The 17,550-nt window shown below is 38.9% G+C and overlaps 1 protein-coding gene across 2 annotated transcripts in view; it reads left to right on the top strand.

The window, feature by feature from the left end:
* The window catches only part of NRXN3 (neurexin 3), a 1,427,156-nt gene that overhangs the window by 637,105 nt on the left and 772,501 nt on the right, over window positions 1-17,550 (top strand). For both annotated transcript variants that reach the window (XM_023528800.1, XM_023528802.1), the window contains 4 exons: window positions 5,706-5,825; window positions 14,180-14,561; window positions 15,318-15,508; window positions 16,313-16,486. In XM_023528800.1, the coding sequence (XP_023384568.1) occupies window positions 5,706-5,825; window positions 14,180-14,561; window positions 15,318-15,508; window positions 16,313-16,486 (867 nt within the window). The remainder of the gene's footprint in view (window positions 1-5,705; window positions 5,826-14,179; window positions 14,562-15,317; window positions 15,509-16,312; window positions 16,487-17,550) is intronic.

The raw sequence follows: 17,550 nt of genomic DNA on the forward strand, positions 1-17,550 counted from the left end.
TACTCCTCCATCTTCTCTCCTCCCACACTCTCTCCCTTGGGTGCAAGCTCCAGCCTTGATGGGCTTTTTTTTTTTTCGTTCCTCTGACTTGCCAACCTCCTTCTGGGCTTCTGCTCTTGCTGTTACCGTCCCCTCCGATATTTATATGCTGGGCTCCTTCTTAAATGTACCCCCTCAGAGAAGCCTCCTCTGACCATCTCACCAGGCAGGCAGAGCCAGAATCGAGAAATCAACCACAGATTGGCCTTTCGAGAAATATTCTATAAAGTAGCCAATCCTCTATTCCCGCTCCCCACTCCAGTTACTTTTCATCGTATTACCCTATTTTCTTTTCTTCATAGAAATCAAGAATATCTCATATTCTTTAATTTGTGTATTGCCCTCTATCCTCTCCCACCTCAATCTAGACTGTAAGTTGTGTAAGGGCAGGGACCTGTCTTCATCTTCCGCACTAGAAGGTGCCTGGCCCTATGCCGATGCTCAGTTTCTTAAATATACGAATAGCTTGTCTCTGTGCTACGCCGCTGGAGGTGAGTAGCAGCACTCCCGTAGCACCTGGGAGAGCGGAGCAGAGGATGAACCATAGGGAAAGGGTGGGCAGCCCACGGTAGAGCAAGTTATGTGTGGCAGGCTTGATGGTGCATTTCATTATTCAAGCTCGATAAATATTGCTGGTGTTTCTCGTGAGGTTTAACTAGAAACAGGTCCTCCAGGAAGATGCACGTGCTCAGGCTGAGTAACTGGGTCACCTGTCTTTATCACACCTCGCTGGGAGGCTGCGTAGAAGAGGGTTTCCTTTGCTTTTCATATCTATTATAGGAAGGATGACAGCTCTTCCCGAGACTTGAGAACTCCAGTGAGAATGAAATGTGCTCTTTGAAATGTTACAGCAAACTGACTGATTGAGTAAATACGATTTAAAAAGTTTTTCAAAGAAAATCAGTGCTTTGGAAACCAAAAAGTTTATAAAAATAAAACACCTCTACCTTTCTGTGGTCAACAAGAAAACCAGAACCTGAAATATTTTTGCACAGAAAATAAAATGCTTCTTTTCTATCTCCCTGTCACACTCCTTAGTCTTTACTTCTATTCTCTTGTCCTCATCCCTCCTGCTTTTACTTGCCTAACCTATTCTCTCTGGGTAGGAAGACAGAAAATAAATGCTGCGGCAGGCTTAGTAGAATGTTAGTCACAGCTAACCTAAGGTGCCGGTGGAAACGAAGGTAAGTTTTCTCTTTTTAAATATTTTTGGTGTTCTTTAAACCTAACACGGACATTCGTTTTGAGTATTTATTTACCATGTCATTTAGATGTGTCATCACTATGCCTTTCTAAGGGCGAGAATTTCATACTCTTATGTATCGTAGAAATTTTGATTTATGTGAAACATAGTTCCAAAGGGAAGCAAGTTATTGTTCCTTTTCCTTCTTGCGCCAATAGAAAGATGTTCAGGTAAAGCAAAGTGATTACGGTAGAGGTGCTGCTCCTTAATTACTGTCCCCCACCCCGCCCCCCCAAGAAAGAAAAAGTTTCCAAATGTTACCCACCTATTCTTGGAAATAGCACTTTGTGACAGATGGAAGGAATTTCTACTCCCTGCATATGAGCAAAACCATCTGGGTTAGTTGGTTTGGTCAGGTCTTAGAAGTCTGCTAACAAACTAATGTATATTGGGCAGGGGGAGCGGGGAGGAGTATATCTTGTAGTTTTTCTGGTTATATTGCTCCTGGGGGGAATTTAAAAAATCATGAATATGAACACTCTGTTATAGATAGATAGATACATTTGAAACAATTAAAATCCAGAGTTCACCTTGTTAAGGTGTGTGTCTTTAATAATGCACAGATGTGTGTTTCCACCACATACTCCCATTCCCTAACTGCTGAAACAGGGAACCAACCATCTGCTAACTTCTGAGTATCATCTTCTCATCAATCAGCAATGATTTTTCTTTCAAAAAGTGCTTTCTCATAATTTTTCATTTAGATTTTATTATTAGTTCTGGCTCCTTAAAGAAATAGGACTTCCATAAGATTTCTGTGGGATAGGTTAAAAAAAAAAAAACAATCTAGTCTGTGTCCCTCATCTGGGATGCCTCATTCTCTACACCCTGTTCATCAGAGAATTAGACCATTTTCTGTGAGACAAGCCTTAACTAAAAGAGATGATGCTAAATGATTTTGCAGTGAGACTAGATCAAGCGTGGCATGTAGGTGATGTTACCCAGAGGATTTGTTGAAAGGCCCTTGGTTCTACAATGGTGAACAATTCAGCACTGCATTTCTACAGACATCTGCATCCTGGAGATTTTCAACCGTGATTGTGCTTCTTAACTCCAGACACAGGTGTCATTACCTGGGAAATTCAACTAGAGAGTGTCGAATAAGTTTTGTGTATTTAGATCTAACAGTGATAATCTAAACAGATTATTAAAGGGAATCAAAGAGATTTTTTTGTGATTAGTATTTACTACTTAAACTATAAAAGAAGGAATCATTCATCTACTACATTCATCCAGCACGTAACTAATTGCAGATTATACCTCTAGCTACTAAAAAGAAGAAGGGCGATGCAGGACAATTGATGGCTTTGAGTTTTGTCATTCTCGCTATTGCTTTAAGTTCCTACCAGTTCCATTTTAAATTCTAACTTAAAAAGAAAAAAGTTTCTCCTTCTTATCTGGACCACCCTTGATTTATAGGGCAGACTTTTTACATTCATTGTTTTACTGATGCTTTTTCACTGGCTTTGTGCTTGAATCTGCCAGAGAAGTCTTTCCTAGACTAGATCTTCCTGCTTTTAAACCTAACCATTTGTATCTTTTGACTTTTAACTTGTGTCTGCTTCTTGCATCACTTATCAGTCCAGTTTTATGCTTAGGCTACAAATTAGATCTGCTCTTCCTCTCTATTCAGCTATATTTCCAGCTGAGTTGAAACATCACTTTCCTTCTCTTGGAATGAATTGAGCTTTTGGCTTGACTAAAGATAAACTCCACTTTTGGTATCAGAAGTTTTCCAGAAGCTCACTGAGATTTCTATATTTATTCCTTGAAAATAAATATTGAATAATACTCATTTCCCTGACATTTTAATGAGATGCTGATGAATCTTTTTTTCTTCATTTACAGTAAGAATATTGGGGTTAGAGGTATCAAATGTAACCAGGAAGTGGGTCACAAATGGTTTCTGTTATGATTTATTCATTTTTTCACATTTTTGGTCATAGACCATTGCATCCCAAAGCTTTAAAGTCAAACGGACCATTAAATATTTTTGTTTTAATATGGCCATAATGGTCATTTAAACAAACCAGAAGAGCTGAAGTTCCATAGGATATCAGCAGCATTTAAAACACTGGACTGAGGCAAAGCTTGTTTTGCATCTCAGTGGCTAATATGGCACTAATGTAGCAATGTCTTAAACTGACTGTGTTTGTGTTAGTATTTCTTCCTTTCATCTCGTCCCCAATCATAAAAACTAAGTGATGTACAAAAATTGCCTAAAGAACAGATGCCACCTATAGGTGTTTTAAGAGTTTGTATTTGTAACAGTTCTGCTTCCATAGCCAATATTTTCCACATCTTTCTTTGCTTTCTTCTTTCTTATAGAAACATTTGCATGTAGAATAAAGAGGATAAAAACATTAAAAAAAAAACAAAGACAGATTTGTTTCTTCTGAGAACATCTGTTCTTGTTTCAAAGTACTCACGTGATGTGGTCCATTTTCTCCCAATGCTCACACAATTTGCTCTTGTAAAGGCTATCATTATATTAATCTTAGATCTGAATTTAACAAATGGTGCTAGCTAGTGAGTTGAAATGTACATGTTATAATGTATAATTGTAATGTATACATTTTACATCATAATATATACATTTTAGATAATATTAGAGACGGGCACACTCAAGAAGAGAGGCTAAGATTGGTGTATTATTGAATTTTTTTTCCCTAAGATTTATTGATAGCATGGCACCATTACCCAATTTGGGAGATATTTGGTCTACTCTAAGGTTTCTTCACTGAATTCTCAGGATTCTTGTGAATTTAGGTTGCATTTGGTGAATCATCTGCTGAATATACTGTAATTAAAAGAGACTTTTCCAAAAAAAAAAAGAAAGTAAGAAAAAGAAAATGAAAAGAAACCTTTCCCCTTTGAATATAAATATATATATTAGAATAAAATCACCCCAGACTTCAACTGCTATTATAACTTTCATAACCAGCATTTAATAGGAATACTAATTACTCAAAATTAAAGGGTAGAACTTTAAATTACCTACTTTGAAAGATCTCTACCCAAGTATACTCTTTCTTATCTTCTTCCTTAAACAGTATATATACCTTCAGTCTTGGGAATAGAAGAGAAGGGAGAGTGGCTAGTAAAAGCTTCATAATAAAGCTTTCAAAATCACTTACATAAATATATATTGACCTTATTCGGTCACATCCAAAGACATAAAGCCCTATTAGACCTCAATTATTCAACAAGTACTCATTAACACATGCACTATGTACCTGGCTCTGTGTTCTTTTATGTTGGAGCCAAGTGTGTGGTCTTTTGAAGTATTTCAGATGCACAATATCCATAGGGGTTTATAGCTCCATTAATATTTCATTTTTTTTTCAGTTTATTTCCCGAGATAGGGCTTTCCATATATTGATTGATTAATTCACAAAATTTAAGAAGCATCTTTCTTCATGGGCTCAGCTGTCCATATAAGAGTACGAATTTGGTCTAAGTTATCTCGTTCTATGCAGTCTTCTTTGTCTTTTAAAATTACGTCTCAGTTCATTATTGAGTGAAACATGACATTCCTTCCCCCATTACTAGCCAAATTGTTTTAATGTCTCAGAGTCTATCTTGCCAGCTTTTGCTCCTAACTACTAGAATTCCTTATTGCACCCGATTCACCCTAGGGTGCATTTGAACATCATCTCAAGCATCTTGAGCATGAATCTTTTGAGACAACTTGCTTTATTCCTTTATTTGGTGACATGTTCTACTGAATATTCTTTTGACATGAACAAATTCAGTGTTGGAATTTTACATTATTTCAGTTTTTAGGTCTTTGGATCTTTTTGGAGTATGATGAACAATGAGATAATTCAGGGGCCCTTACATTCCCTTCAGGAGCATTATTTATATATGGTATTATTATCGTTGTGATGATTACTATCGTGATTTATATGGCCACTCATATGGCCATGGGTTAATGGAAATGTCAAGTTAAGAGCCTTCATTACAGAGCTCTTTTCTCATCCAATGGGTGGATACTCTCCAAAAGCCAGACTGGTGTATTATGCCCAAATGACCAAATGTTTTAAAAAATGTATGGTGAATTTCCTGTATCTTCAAGAAATTCATCTGAAATCTCAGACTTTGGGAAACAAAATGACAACTGATAACTGTTTTCTGTAAATGTTCCCTTACTGCCAGTGGCATTTAAAGCTTGTGTCTATAGATGAAGAAGGGCACTTATTTCTTTCATTACTTTGTCACTGTTATGTTTGAATTGAAACTTTTGCACTTGGAAACTCTTATAGAGTATCCTGTTGGATCAGTGAAACTGGATGGGCTTCGGGAAGGGATGTGGTTCCTTAAATACTGCTAGGTCATGTGCACCAGTGTGGCTTTAGTGACTGATGCCGTGAGCACTACTTTTTAGAATGATTCTAACTTTGGCACTTACCACCGTCCTTAGGCAAAGGGCCTGAGACCCTGTATGCGGGGCAGAAGCTCAACGACAATGAATGGCACACCGTTCGGGTGGTGCGGAGAGGAAAAAGCCTTAAGCTAACTGTGGACGATGATGTGGCTGAGGGTGAGTAAAGCTCAAGTGCAATTAGTCTCTCTTTGCTCTCATAGTCCTCTTGGTCTTTCGGTGAGCAAAGCGTTTTTTCAGAACGCTTTAATTTGCTTAACAGAAGTTATATGTCATGTTCTCTGTTGACAAGCTCAGGTAAGGCTAAGAAGATCTTCTTTATTTTCAAAATCCCTGTTCATTGATGTGTATTATAGAACTGACCTGCCACTATAATTATATATCGATGGGTCTGCTTAGGCATAAAGTACGTGTCTGGAGAACAGATATAGGGCTCTATAGACCCTTCTATTATCCAGTTATTAAAACATCACATATCAGTCACCCTAAGTATGAGTTCCTTCCTTCAATGAATGAGTCACTCCCTAGAAGAGGAAGATAGATAATAGGTAATAGGTAAAATAATAGGTAAAAATAAGTACCTTGACCAATGCGTGGTTCTTAGAAAGCGCTGAATAATTATTCATTTATTTAGTCGTTATTAATTAAGTACCTACTGTGTACCAAAAACTGCTTTAGTAGACACCAGGAATATGGTGGTTGACAAATAGGCAAGTCCTTGGCCTGGTGGAATTTACATTCTAGGAGGACAATGAATATATGAATGAATCCATACATAGGTAAGGAACATTCAGAGTCTCACACAAGCACCATGTATTTCTTGAGAGCCTGTTATATGTCAGCAGTGTGCTGGGGATTGTAGAAAACAAAAAGAAAGCACAAGAGATTACCCTTTTTCTCAAACAGTTAACCAATCTAGTAGATTAGATAGGACTTGTGTATTTGAAAATAAGACAAGGAATATATAATGAGATTCTAATTTGAGTGGGTGAGATTATAATTATCAGTCAGAACAGAGAATTATAAATTTGGGCTGAAGAAAGCAGGCGTGATTTATGAAGGTAGATCTTAAGGTGGAAATTGATTAATGAGGTCTATGGTGGAACAGAGAGGGCACCTTCAAGTGCATTTTACGTGCTGCATCCTGGAAGTCAACACTCTCTAGTATCCCATGGCAGTGCACATCTGTTAACCTAGAATTCTCATCCATGTGGGAAATGAAAACTTGGGGCAGCATGGAGCATTACATGGAACAGTGTTGGCATCAGGAGACCCAGACTCTGGTGTTAATTTTCTGCAGGATGTTGGGAAAGTCACTGTTTCTGGGCCTTGTCAAAGGAAGTAAGTTGCCTAAGCCATTTCTGCAGTGTCTTCTGTGAATAAGACAGTCAGACTTGAGCCAGGAGCCCTGGGATTTAATACAGTCATTGTCACTAAAATGCTTTTCCTCATTTTTTCCTCATTTTTAAACTTGAAATTCTGTTATTGCTAAGGCCATTTTCAGCATAAAAGTTCTGCAGTATTGGCTCTATAATTTAATTTTATATTCATGAGCCTGAGCTTTTTTACATCTGGAATCAGGAATTGTGGTGAACCATGCGTGTATGTGTGCGGTAAGGAGTGTGTGTGTGTGTGTGTGTGTGTGTGTGTGTGTGTGTGTGTGTGTGTCAGTAGAGAAAGAGAGTCTATGCGTAGAGGAAGAGCATGAGGCATGTATCTAGTGCCCAGTAGACATGAGAGACTATGTTAGCTGTCTTAGACACATCAGCTCCTTCTGTCTCTATTGCACGGTTAGTGTTCTTATTGTCATTTTATATAAAGGGAATATGAAACTTAGAGGGAGCGATGTAATTAAGCTCCAAATTCATGTCTATGTGATTTCACCAAATGATGCTGCTTGCTGGACTTCCTAATTCATCATAAGAAAGTTATCTTACAGTGTAGGAAAAAATATAATGGAATGGACCAGGGTGAGATGGGGAATACAATTCAGTAGGTAACCCCCACTCTCCTCCTCCCCAAAATTAAAGCAGGGCCACAACAACTATGCCAAACCTTCCAAATGTACATAGACCTAATTTAGTAGTAGGGGGTAAGGTTTCTGTTCTACAGGCCTTATGTAATGAATGTAAGCAAAGAGATGCAAAAATAGTTATAAGGTTTAGAACCCACGACCAGCTTGAATTAATCACTTGAGAAACACTCATGAGGTGTTAGTGCGGACAGGAGCCTGCAAAAGGCAGCGGTGATGAGTCAGGTCACACATGCCTTTCTAACTCCTGGGATTTTTGCGCAGTAAGCCAAAGTGATGCTACGCACAGATTGTTTTGAATAGCTGCCACTAGATGGCAACCTCACCCCAGTCTCTTCCAATAGTGATTCCCTTTTATTTCCATAGGAAATTACATGCCCCGAAAGCTGTAGTCATTAAGAACTGCAGAACTGAGGGTACTGTAATGTGTTTTGCCCATCGGTCATTATTTTTTTTACAGAAACTTTAGAATAAAGGTAATTATAAAGTGTGCTTTCTCTTACCTCTAATAATTTAAAAGCAGGACTAAACCATGGTATGCCCCAAATCACCCAGTAATTTGATATTTGAAATTAATGAAGCTCTTTCATTTTCTACCTCACCCCCTACTCTGCTGCTGATGGAAAAAAGCAGCCGTAAGGATAAAGAAATTTGAGAGAAGAAAAGAGCGATTTTGCTTATGAGCTACAACCTTGGATTGCTTTTACAGTGATAAGGGGTTTGGGAATTTTAATTTTAGCTCACAGAAGTCATAAAATCAGGCAATGAAACTAAAATACCACTCAGTCCTCATGTTATTAAGTAGTGTCTTATTGGCTTGTTTAGTAATCCCTTTCATGCTGTTTAAGGTCCCCCAGGGTGTCAAATTTTCAGCTGGTTTGTAGAAATGATGCAAAGAATAAGTGAGACTCATAAGAAATCAAAAGCAAGGAAATAAATATTCCTCAGCCCAGTGGTTTTCATTTATTAGAATACAATGCATTCCTGGAAAAGTATTAAGTTCAGTCGACACTTAATAAGGATTGATTGATTGATTGAGCTGGATTTCTACTGTCAAGAGTAAATGATAAGACTACTTCACTTGGGTCATGCTCATCAGAATTGGGGCCTAATGCTGCGTGAGCCACCCACTCCACTAAGAACTTCTTGCTGGTACAAAGAGACACTCTCTTGGGTCCACTCTGGTCCACGTCGACGCTTCCCTCCCACCATCACCCCACGTTGCACTTATAGTACCAAGATGGAAAAGGTCATTTTCCAAAGTTTTCCATGGAAAACTTGTTCCTCATGTTAAAAATATGATGAGCTACGTGTGGGAAGTGTTAGGTTAAACTAAATGAAGAGGATTGCTTTATTGTAAGACTTATTAGGAGCCTTTAATATGCTAACACAGATTGCTAATCATCAAAATAATTAAGTATGCAGTGTTTGCCAGATTTAGTTGGCTCCAAAAGTTTTTTTAAACTGAAGCATTTTACAGCATACACTTTTGAAAAATGTTGATATTGTGGAAAAAGGATGTGGGAGCAGTGGAGCCGGAAGACTGTGGATAAAATTTGCATCCTTTACTGAGACTGTATAAGCCTTCCTTTCTTAACTTCTCTTCTCGGGAACCATGGGAGATCAAATTGCCTCCTCTAAGCCATTCTCATTATTTCTTTGCTAAGCTCTTGGTGTTGGCCAGGAACCTCATTAAAGCAATGACAATGATCTGAATTCTGACTCCAAAGAAAATGTCTCAAATACAGCCTCCTTCTCAGGTGTCAGGGATGCTTACTGTGCTCAAGACCCTCTGCTAAACTCTATGGAAGAGGGAAGAGGTGCGCCTTACTTAAAAAGAGCTTTTATTTTCATAAAAGAAAGAAAACAATAAGCGAAATAACCAGAAAATGATTAATGTATTTCAGAGAAAAGAAAAAAAAAATGAATGCTGTAAATTAGTAATAGCTAATAGTTTGAGCACTAGGCACTGTTCTAAGTGCTATGTATTGATATATTTAATCCTGATAACTTCATACCTGTTTCACAGATAGGAAATCGAGATACAGAAAAGTTAAGTAACCCAGGCAGTCCAGCCTCAGAGCCTACATGCTCATCCCCTCTCTGCTAATGTCTCATATGAAGTTTCAGCTTGAGCTGGGCCAAGGTTTTGCCTAGTTTTATGTTCCTAACAGACTTCATCCCTGAGGGCTGGTCTGTAAACTGCTCTTTGTTAGTGAGATGTGGAAGAGAATGTATAAATAGGACCCAAGGTAACATAGTTGTCCTAGTGAAGGTGCTTGCTGGATGTGTTACCCATGGATTAGATGGGATGACATTATGACACTTGATCATAGGGAAGAAGTGTGAATTCATTACAGCAGCTTCTGCATGGACATTTCACCTGTTAAATTCTACCTACGGCTTTTCTTGGGCAATAGTGCAAGGAACCAGTCAAGCCTTTTCCCCAAAGAGTATAGCATAGACAGTTTAGTGTACATATTAAGATATGGGCTTTGGAATTAAACACACCTGGATTCAATTTGGGGGTCTACTATTTACCACCGGTATGAACTTTTGATCGAAATGCTTGACTTCTCTAAGCTGAATACCCTCACCTCTAAAGCTCGATAATGATACCTTTCTACAGTTTTATTGTGATAATGACATTTAATGGTTGTTGCGAGGTGCCTAGCACAATGCTGGGTATATAGGGAGTATTCAGTAGTAATTTTTCCTTGTCATCGTTCTCTCGAGTTACTCCTCGTTTCTTTGAAATTCGAAAGCAGCTGCTGTGAAGTGTGCATATATTTTGTCCTTAATGGAAGGGAATTTCAATCTATAGACTGTATTCAGAGGAGATAAGTGCAAAGGTTCCCTGTTATTAATACTGATAAGGTGATATGCAGATTAAAAAAAATTTGCTTAGTTCGGTACCTGTTTCAAACTCTAAGCAATATCTTCAGGGCTTTCTCTTGGTAAAATAGCATACTTTTTGGAGACCTCCATCCACAGCAAAGTGAGTTCCTTTATCACACAATGAAGCCAATTCCTTTTCTAATTTGGCCCCGCATCACCTTCTCCCCGCTCCTCACCAGTTTCTTATCTGAGTCATCCTAGACCCTCAATCAGTCTGTGTCCCTGGGCTAAGCATTCAAATTCCATTGTTAGTTTCCCTTCTATTTCTTATCCAAGACCTTCTTCAGTCTCTCTTCTATCTCAATCTTACATGATTTTCATGTAATTTTTACATGATTTTCTTTATGAAATTCATTTTCTAGTGAGCAGAATTTCCTAAGCCCTCAATTCTGGAGGTCATTACATTCATAATTTCTCTAAAAGATCCCAGTTGGCTTTAAAATGATTCCTTGTGGAACTCCAGTCTTTACCAGTGATCACCCCATTACTACGTCTTAGTTTCCATTGCTGTTTTATTTGTTTGTTTTTTTTATAATATAAAAATTAGCATGACTGTCAGCATCATCATAGTTCAGTTCTTGTGTCCCCATCGAGATTGGCTATGGTTTTTCCCTCCCCATTCATGCAGCCCCGAGCCTAAATAGCTACAGCCAAATTGACACTGGGTATTTATTTCAGTCACTTCATTGTTTTAGAGCATTGAATTTAGGTTATGCTACTTTGCATTCTCATGACTAGCCCAATTTTTAATGCTAGTAATTTTATCCAGTAATTCTTTTTCCTAGTTATTCGATTGTTAGCAGATTTATGTTGCATTTTGATTTTTATTCTATTACAATTTTATATTTAAATTAGCCAACATCAGTATTTTATTTTTGCTTATATGAAGAGAATGATTTGTAACTAGTTGTCAAAACACCACATAGAAACTTACAAAATACAAATCTGATTTTTGTGCTTATGAGCGATTGTTTGAATTAGGTCTGAGTACGCTCCTCAAGAGACAAAATTAATATTGAGGGTATGATCTCCTTCAATCTCTCAGGTATTGAAATTTAAGGGACCCAAGAAAATATAACCCCCTCTTTTTGCCACCTGAGTTCTGTGCCAAGAGAGGGAAAAAACACAGGTAGAAACCAAATATCATTTTTATTATTTTTTTTTAACACTAATGGTGAAAAATGGGGCTTTTATCTACCTACTGAACTTCAGAATTAGATGGAATTGCTTCTCAAAAGCGTCAGGACTGGGGCAGGCAGCCATCACCGAAGCAAGGCTCGCCTCTCAAACACCCGTGCTGTGGATGAGTGGCATAGATTGTTTCTTGAAAGCAGCCTCATTGCCCTAAAGAGAAACAGGAAGTGCCAAGGGCTGAGCTATGCACATACAGTTTCTCTTTGAAGATTATCCTTAATCTTTCAGATTATGTCACTGCTTTTCCTCTGGAAAGTTGTACAAGATGGGGGTAAAGAGATTCTGGGGTTATCTTGCTGGTGGAGCTTCTTCAGCGTGGAAGATGGTAAGAGGAGAGGGCAGAGACAGGGAGTTCCTCTTCCCTTCCCTTTAGTGCTGGGGCATTAGGACAGGGCTTGTTAAATTTTAGTATGATTCATCTATATAAATGTTGAGGGAGCCACCTTCTGCACCATACTAATGATGTTTTCCTGGACTTGGTTGTTGAAATTTCCAGTCTCTATGTATTTATTTCAAGCCCTCCTCCTGACCCCTGCTTCAGTCACTCACCATGTCTAGTAAATTGGGTAATGAAAGATCTAATAGTTTATTTCTATCAGCTGGAGATCTTTTAGGTGCAGAAGTCAGAAGCTCCACTCAAATGTGTTAAGCAATTAAAAGTCTGGACTGGACTTATTGGCTGGATCCATATCTTCAAAAGACTTCGTCCGAAAGAGAATGTGTCTCTCTGTCTCCTGGTTGTTGTCTGGGTCCCAGTCTCCTCAGGCTGGACCAGCCCTCGCTGGTTATCACATGGCCTCCAGCGTTCCCGGCTTTCGAATTATTCCTTCAGCAAGCCTCGTTTGTACCCCATGCCTCTTTTTTACATGTTCTAGCAAAAGCCTTGGATCTGAATTATTACTGGACCAGCTTGGGCTGTCACTAATGCAAGTGGTTCTCGGGGTGTTTCCTAGATCAGCTACATAGGCATCAACTCAGAACTTGTTAGAAATGCAGATTCTCAGGTCCATCCCATACTTTTGAATCATAAAGTCAGAGAGTGGAGTTTAACGAGCCCTTCAGGTGATTCAGATGCATACTAAAGTTTGAAGACTGCTTCTCAGTCCTCAGATCATACTCTGGCTGGGGGATAAAATGTTGACTGGTCCAGCCTGAGTAGTTCGATTACTTCAGGAGCTATGATGGGGTCAGCGTCATCCAGCTCAGATGGTTTAGATGTGAAGTTGGGAGGGTTGCTTTCCAAAGGAAATGCAGATGTTACCAGAAAAAGCAGAAGTTGCTGGGCAGATAAAATTAACAGATGTTCTACAGTAGAACCTTTTCCAAAATATAGTCACTCACCACTTGACAGGTTTACGTTCTAAGGACGTGTCTGTAGTCTCGTCCTCGTGTGAGCATCATGGAGTGTATTTACACATACCTAGATGGCCTAGCCTACTACACATCGAGGCTGTATGGTGTAGCCTATTGCTCTTAGGCTATAAGCCTGTAAACATGTTACTGTATAAAACAACATGAGATGAAATCAAACACAAGACAAAATGGTGCAGTTAAGAGACGTGGTGAATGCAAGATATATGAGGCTGCTGCTGGCTGTTTTACAGCAAACTTTTGTAAGTAGAAAGGGTACACTCTGAAATAATGATGAAAGTAAACTAAATATATAAAGCAGGGGCAGTCATTCATTGTCTCTATTAAGTATTATGTACTGTGCATAATTGTATGTGCTAAACTTTTGTATGACTGGTGGCGCAGTAGGTTTATTTACACTGGCATCACCACAAACATGAGTAATGTATTACACTATGACGCTGCTACAGCTCCTAGGCAATACGAAGTTTCAGCTCTATTATAACGTCATGGGACCATCTTTGTATACGTGGCCCATTGTTGACCAAAAAGTCGTTAGATGGTGCGTAACTGCACTAGGTACTGAATTATTAGGTGGTGAGTTATTCCACCAAGAAGTATTTGGAAGTGAATACCCAAGGCTTGTTTGTTGTGTCTTTATAAGGATTAGAACAAAAAAAGACTTTTCTTCTTATGGAATTTCTAAGTACTAACTTGTTTTTTCGAAGGAGAAAACCAGTAATTTTCTCTTTGAATTTGAGTTACTCATGATCTCATATTTTCCCTTATATGCTGAGGCGTTCTGAACAGCTGCACAGGAGCATGGGATGCAGGGCACGTAACTTGGACTGGGCCAGTAATCCGCTCCCCCACAAGGTCAAGGCAACTGCATACTGTATCAAGGATTTTGTTTTCTGGACTTGGCTAAAGGAAACTGAATATTTTGTATGGATAAAAATTAGACCTAAAAGATACAGTAAGGGTGCTGTGACGAAACATGATAACTTCTCCTGTTCGTCTCTCATTTACATTTTCCCAGGTACGATGGTGGGAGACCACACCCGCTTGGAATTCCACAATATCGAAACCGGCATCATGACCGAGAAACGTTACATCTCCGTTGTCCCCTCCAGTTTCATCGGCCACTTGCAGAGCCTCATGTTTAATGGCCTGCTTTATATTGACTTGTGCAAAAATGGCGACATTGATTACTGTGAATTAAAGGCTCGTTTTGGACTGAGGAACATCATCGCCGACCCCGTCACCTTCAAGACCAAGAGCAGCTACCTGAGCCTGGCTACCCTCCAGGCCTACACCTCCATGCACCTCTTCTTCCAGTTCAAGACCACCTCAGCTGATGGCTTCATTCTCTTCAATAGTGGCGATGGCAATGACTTCATTGCCGTGGAGCTAGTCAAGGGGTAAGTGGAAGGTTCATGTGGTTTACACTAGATAGCTTAGCTCAAGCCGTGTGTGAAATATGGACATGAAAAGTGTCAGTTCTACTCCTCACCCTCTATTTCTGATACATGCTCTCATTCTCATTGATTAAAAATATATCTGTGTAATGATTAGGGCTGGAAGGGAGAGATATTTACAAATTTATTTAAAGATCTTCCACTAACTCAATACTGTCAGGCTTTTTACTATGAAATGTAGTCCTTTAACTCTATGGGGAAAAAAAACTTATGGGTATATTGCATCTGTCTCTGGGGCAATACTATCTGTAACCACTACATTTATAAGAAGAAATGGAATAAAGTTATTTTCAGAACTACATCAAATTTTAAAAAGCTGTCTTCAAGACATTTTACTACCATGTTTTGGAAAACAGTCAAAACAAAACAAAAGCAAAAGCCAGAACAAAACCCTAAAAACAGATCCATGACTGACTGTGAGTTTATATGTCACCCCCTAATGTTTTGGAGTGTACCACCTGCATTACTCCCGGACTTTTACTAGGTAGTATTAAAGAAGTAGACCCCATGAGCATGGAATTAAAGTGAAGTCTGATAGAATAGGAAATGACTCTTGTATCCTACATCCAGCTTTAATTGTTCCTGTGTGATGGCAGTTTAGCATGGGGGGTTCAAAGCCCCCACTGCCAGTTTTACACACATCACTATGAAACCACTTCAGGGAATCTCTAGTCATCGGTCGGTCATTTTCTCTTACAGGTACATACACTATGTGTTTGACCTCGGAAATGGTCCCAATGTGATCAAAGGAAACAGTGACCGCCCCCTTAATGACAACCAGTGGCACAATGTCGTCATCACCCGGGACAACAGTAACACTCACAGCCTGAAAGTGGACACGAAGGTGGTCACTCAGGTTATCAATGGTGCCAAAAATCTGGATTTGAAAGGTAAACCTTGTAAAAGAACTTTATCCTTCTTAGAACGTTTCTTACAATCCAAAGGCTGTTTTCAGAGGCAAACTACAGGTTAGGAATACTGTAGTTTGCATTTTTAATGCATCATGCATGTCCTATTTTAACAACGTTGATTATACCATAATGTAATTTATTCAGTTTTTACTTAGACCACTCCTCAAGGAATGGTTCATTTTCTCAGGGACTGAATGATAGCGTAATAAATGTCAAAATGATTAGGGGCCCTAATACAGAAGAAGGAAAATAGGTTTTGGAATCTCAGCTGAATCGTTTACTGTCTGGGTGACTTTGGTAAAATTTCTTAGCCAGGTTCAGCTTCTGTATACGTTTTTACAACATTAGGAAAACAATTGTTACTACCTTTATGGATTGTTAGGAAGTTTGATGGAATAATATCTGTAAAACCCTCAGCATATTATTGGTAACAAGCACATAAAAACAATAAATGGTTGCTTTGTTGAAAATGCTGTTAATCTTTATTATAAAGTGGTAACAGTACCTACCTGTTACCACTTTATAATATGAGGATATGAGGATTAAAATGTGTGAGATGTGAGATGACTTTTATAAAATGAGTGATACATGAGAAATGTCAGTTTCTTCTTTGTAAAATGTAGAAATTCTGGTAATTATTTCATTTATACTGTTTTTCTCCCAGAGCTCTATTACCATTATTCAATAAATGGCCTAAGGTGTGTTGGCTTTAGTTGACAGGGTTTCCTTTCCTTTACTCATTCACTTTACTCATTCACTTTTACTGCCTTCTTTCCTTTTCAGGTGACCTCTACATGGCAGGCCTGGCCCAAGGCATGTACAGCAACCTCCCAAAGCTTGTGGCCTCCCGGGATGGCTTTCAGGGCTGTCTGGCATCAGTGGACTTGAATGGTCGCCTGCCCGACCTCATCAATGATGCTCTCCATCGGAGTGGACAGATTGAGCGTGGCTGTGAAGGTACAACCTTTTTTCTTGTTAAGCTACAGCCTTGTTGCAAGCCCCAAGCCTCTTTGCTGCCTCTGCCAGTGCTTCCTTCCTTGGTTTACCAGTTCTCTCTCATTCCCATTTGCCATTCAACATCGCATCATCATCAATGTCCTTCTGTCACTGCTGAGTATGTTAAGACATGCGCCACAGGCTCCAGGAGTGTATGTTGGCAGATGTCTTCCCAGGGTCACATCCTCGCTGATTGAGGACCGTTCCTGGCGTTGACATCAGGCTTCTCCTGAATTGTACCTTTGCTTCTAGCATGGCTAAAAGGGCATCAGGAACTTTTATTTATATTTTAACACATGAGGAGGTATAAAGCAGAAACTTTTATATGGCTATCACCATAAATAAAAATGTTTCTTTTACTGCTAAAAGTAACCACATTATTTAATGTAAACCCAACAGGAGGTAGGAAAATGATGTCAGAATGCCATGATGAGGGAAGGGAACTAACATTTATTGAGTACTTACTAGATGTCAGGCTTTGTTAGGCAGAGCCTTAGTGTGGTATGGTGGAACTGCATAGGCTATGATGTTAAAAAGACCTAGATTTGGGCCCAGGTAGTAGCTCTTGTTGGCTGTGTGACATTTGGCAAGTTATATAACCTCTCTGATCGAAACTTTCCTAACTTGTAAAATGGGGCAATAAAAATTACCTTGGAAGGTAATGTACATAAATCAGAGATATACATAAAATGTCTGGTGAATACATAGTAAGTACTCAGTAAATGGTAAGATTATAAATATTGCAAATATTATTTCGTGTGAGACATCTAACAACATTGCATGCTCACCAGTGCAGCACAACAAACCATGCTCAGCCTGTTCCTGTAAATGATCCACTGTCTTTTGAGATATTAACTTAATTTTACAGGTCTTCACTCTTGAGTCCCACAGTTCTTTACTATGTGTAAAAATCATTTAGTTTTAACCAGCAGAGGGCAGCAGTGAACATTTTCAGCCTTTCCTAGAGGCTTTGGGTAGGCCGCAAAGATGACTCAACTTAAATTGAAAGGCAAAGAGGATGTCTG

This window comes from Pteropus vampyrus, unplaced genomic scaffold (genome assembly GCF_000151845.1).
Source record: "Pteropus vampyrus isolate Shadow unplaced genomic scaffold, Pvam_2.0 Scaffold32, whole genome shotgun sequence".
In the NCBI taxonomy this organism is placed as follows: domain Eukaryota; kingdom Metazoa; phylum Chordata; class Mammalia; order Chiroptera; family Pteropodidae; genus Pteropus; species Pteropus vampyrus.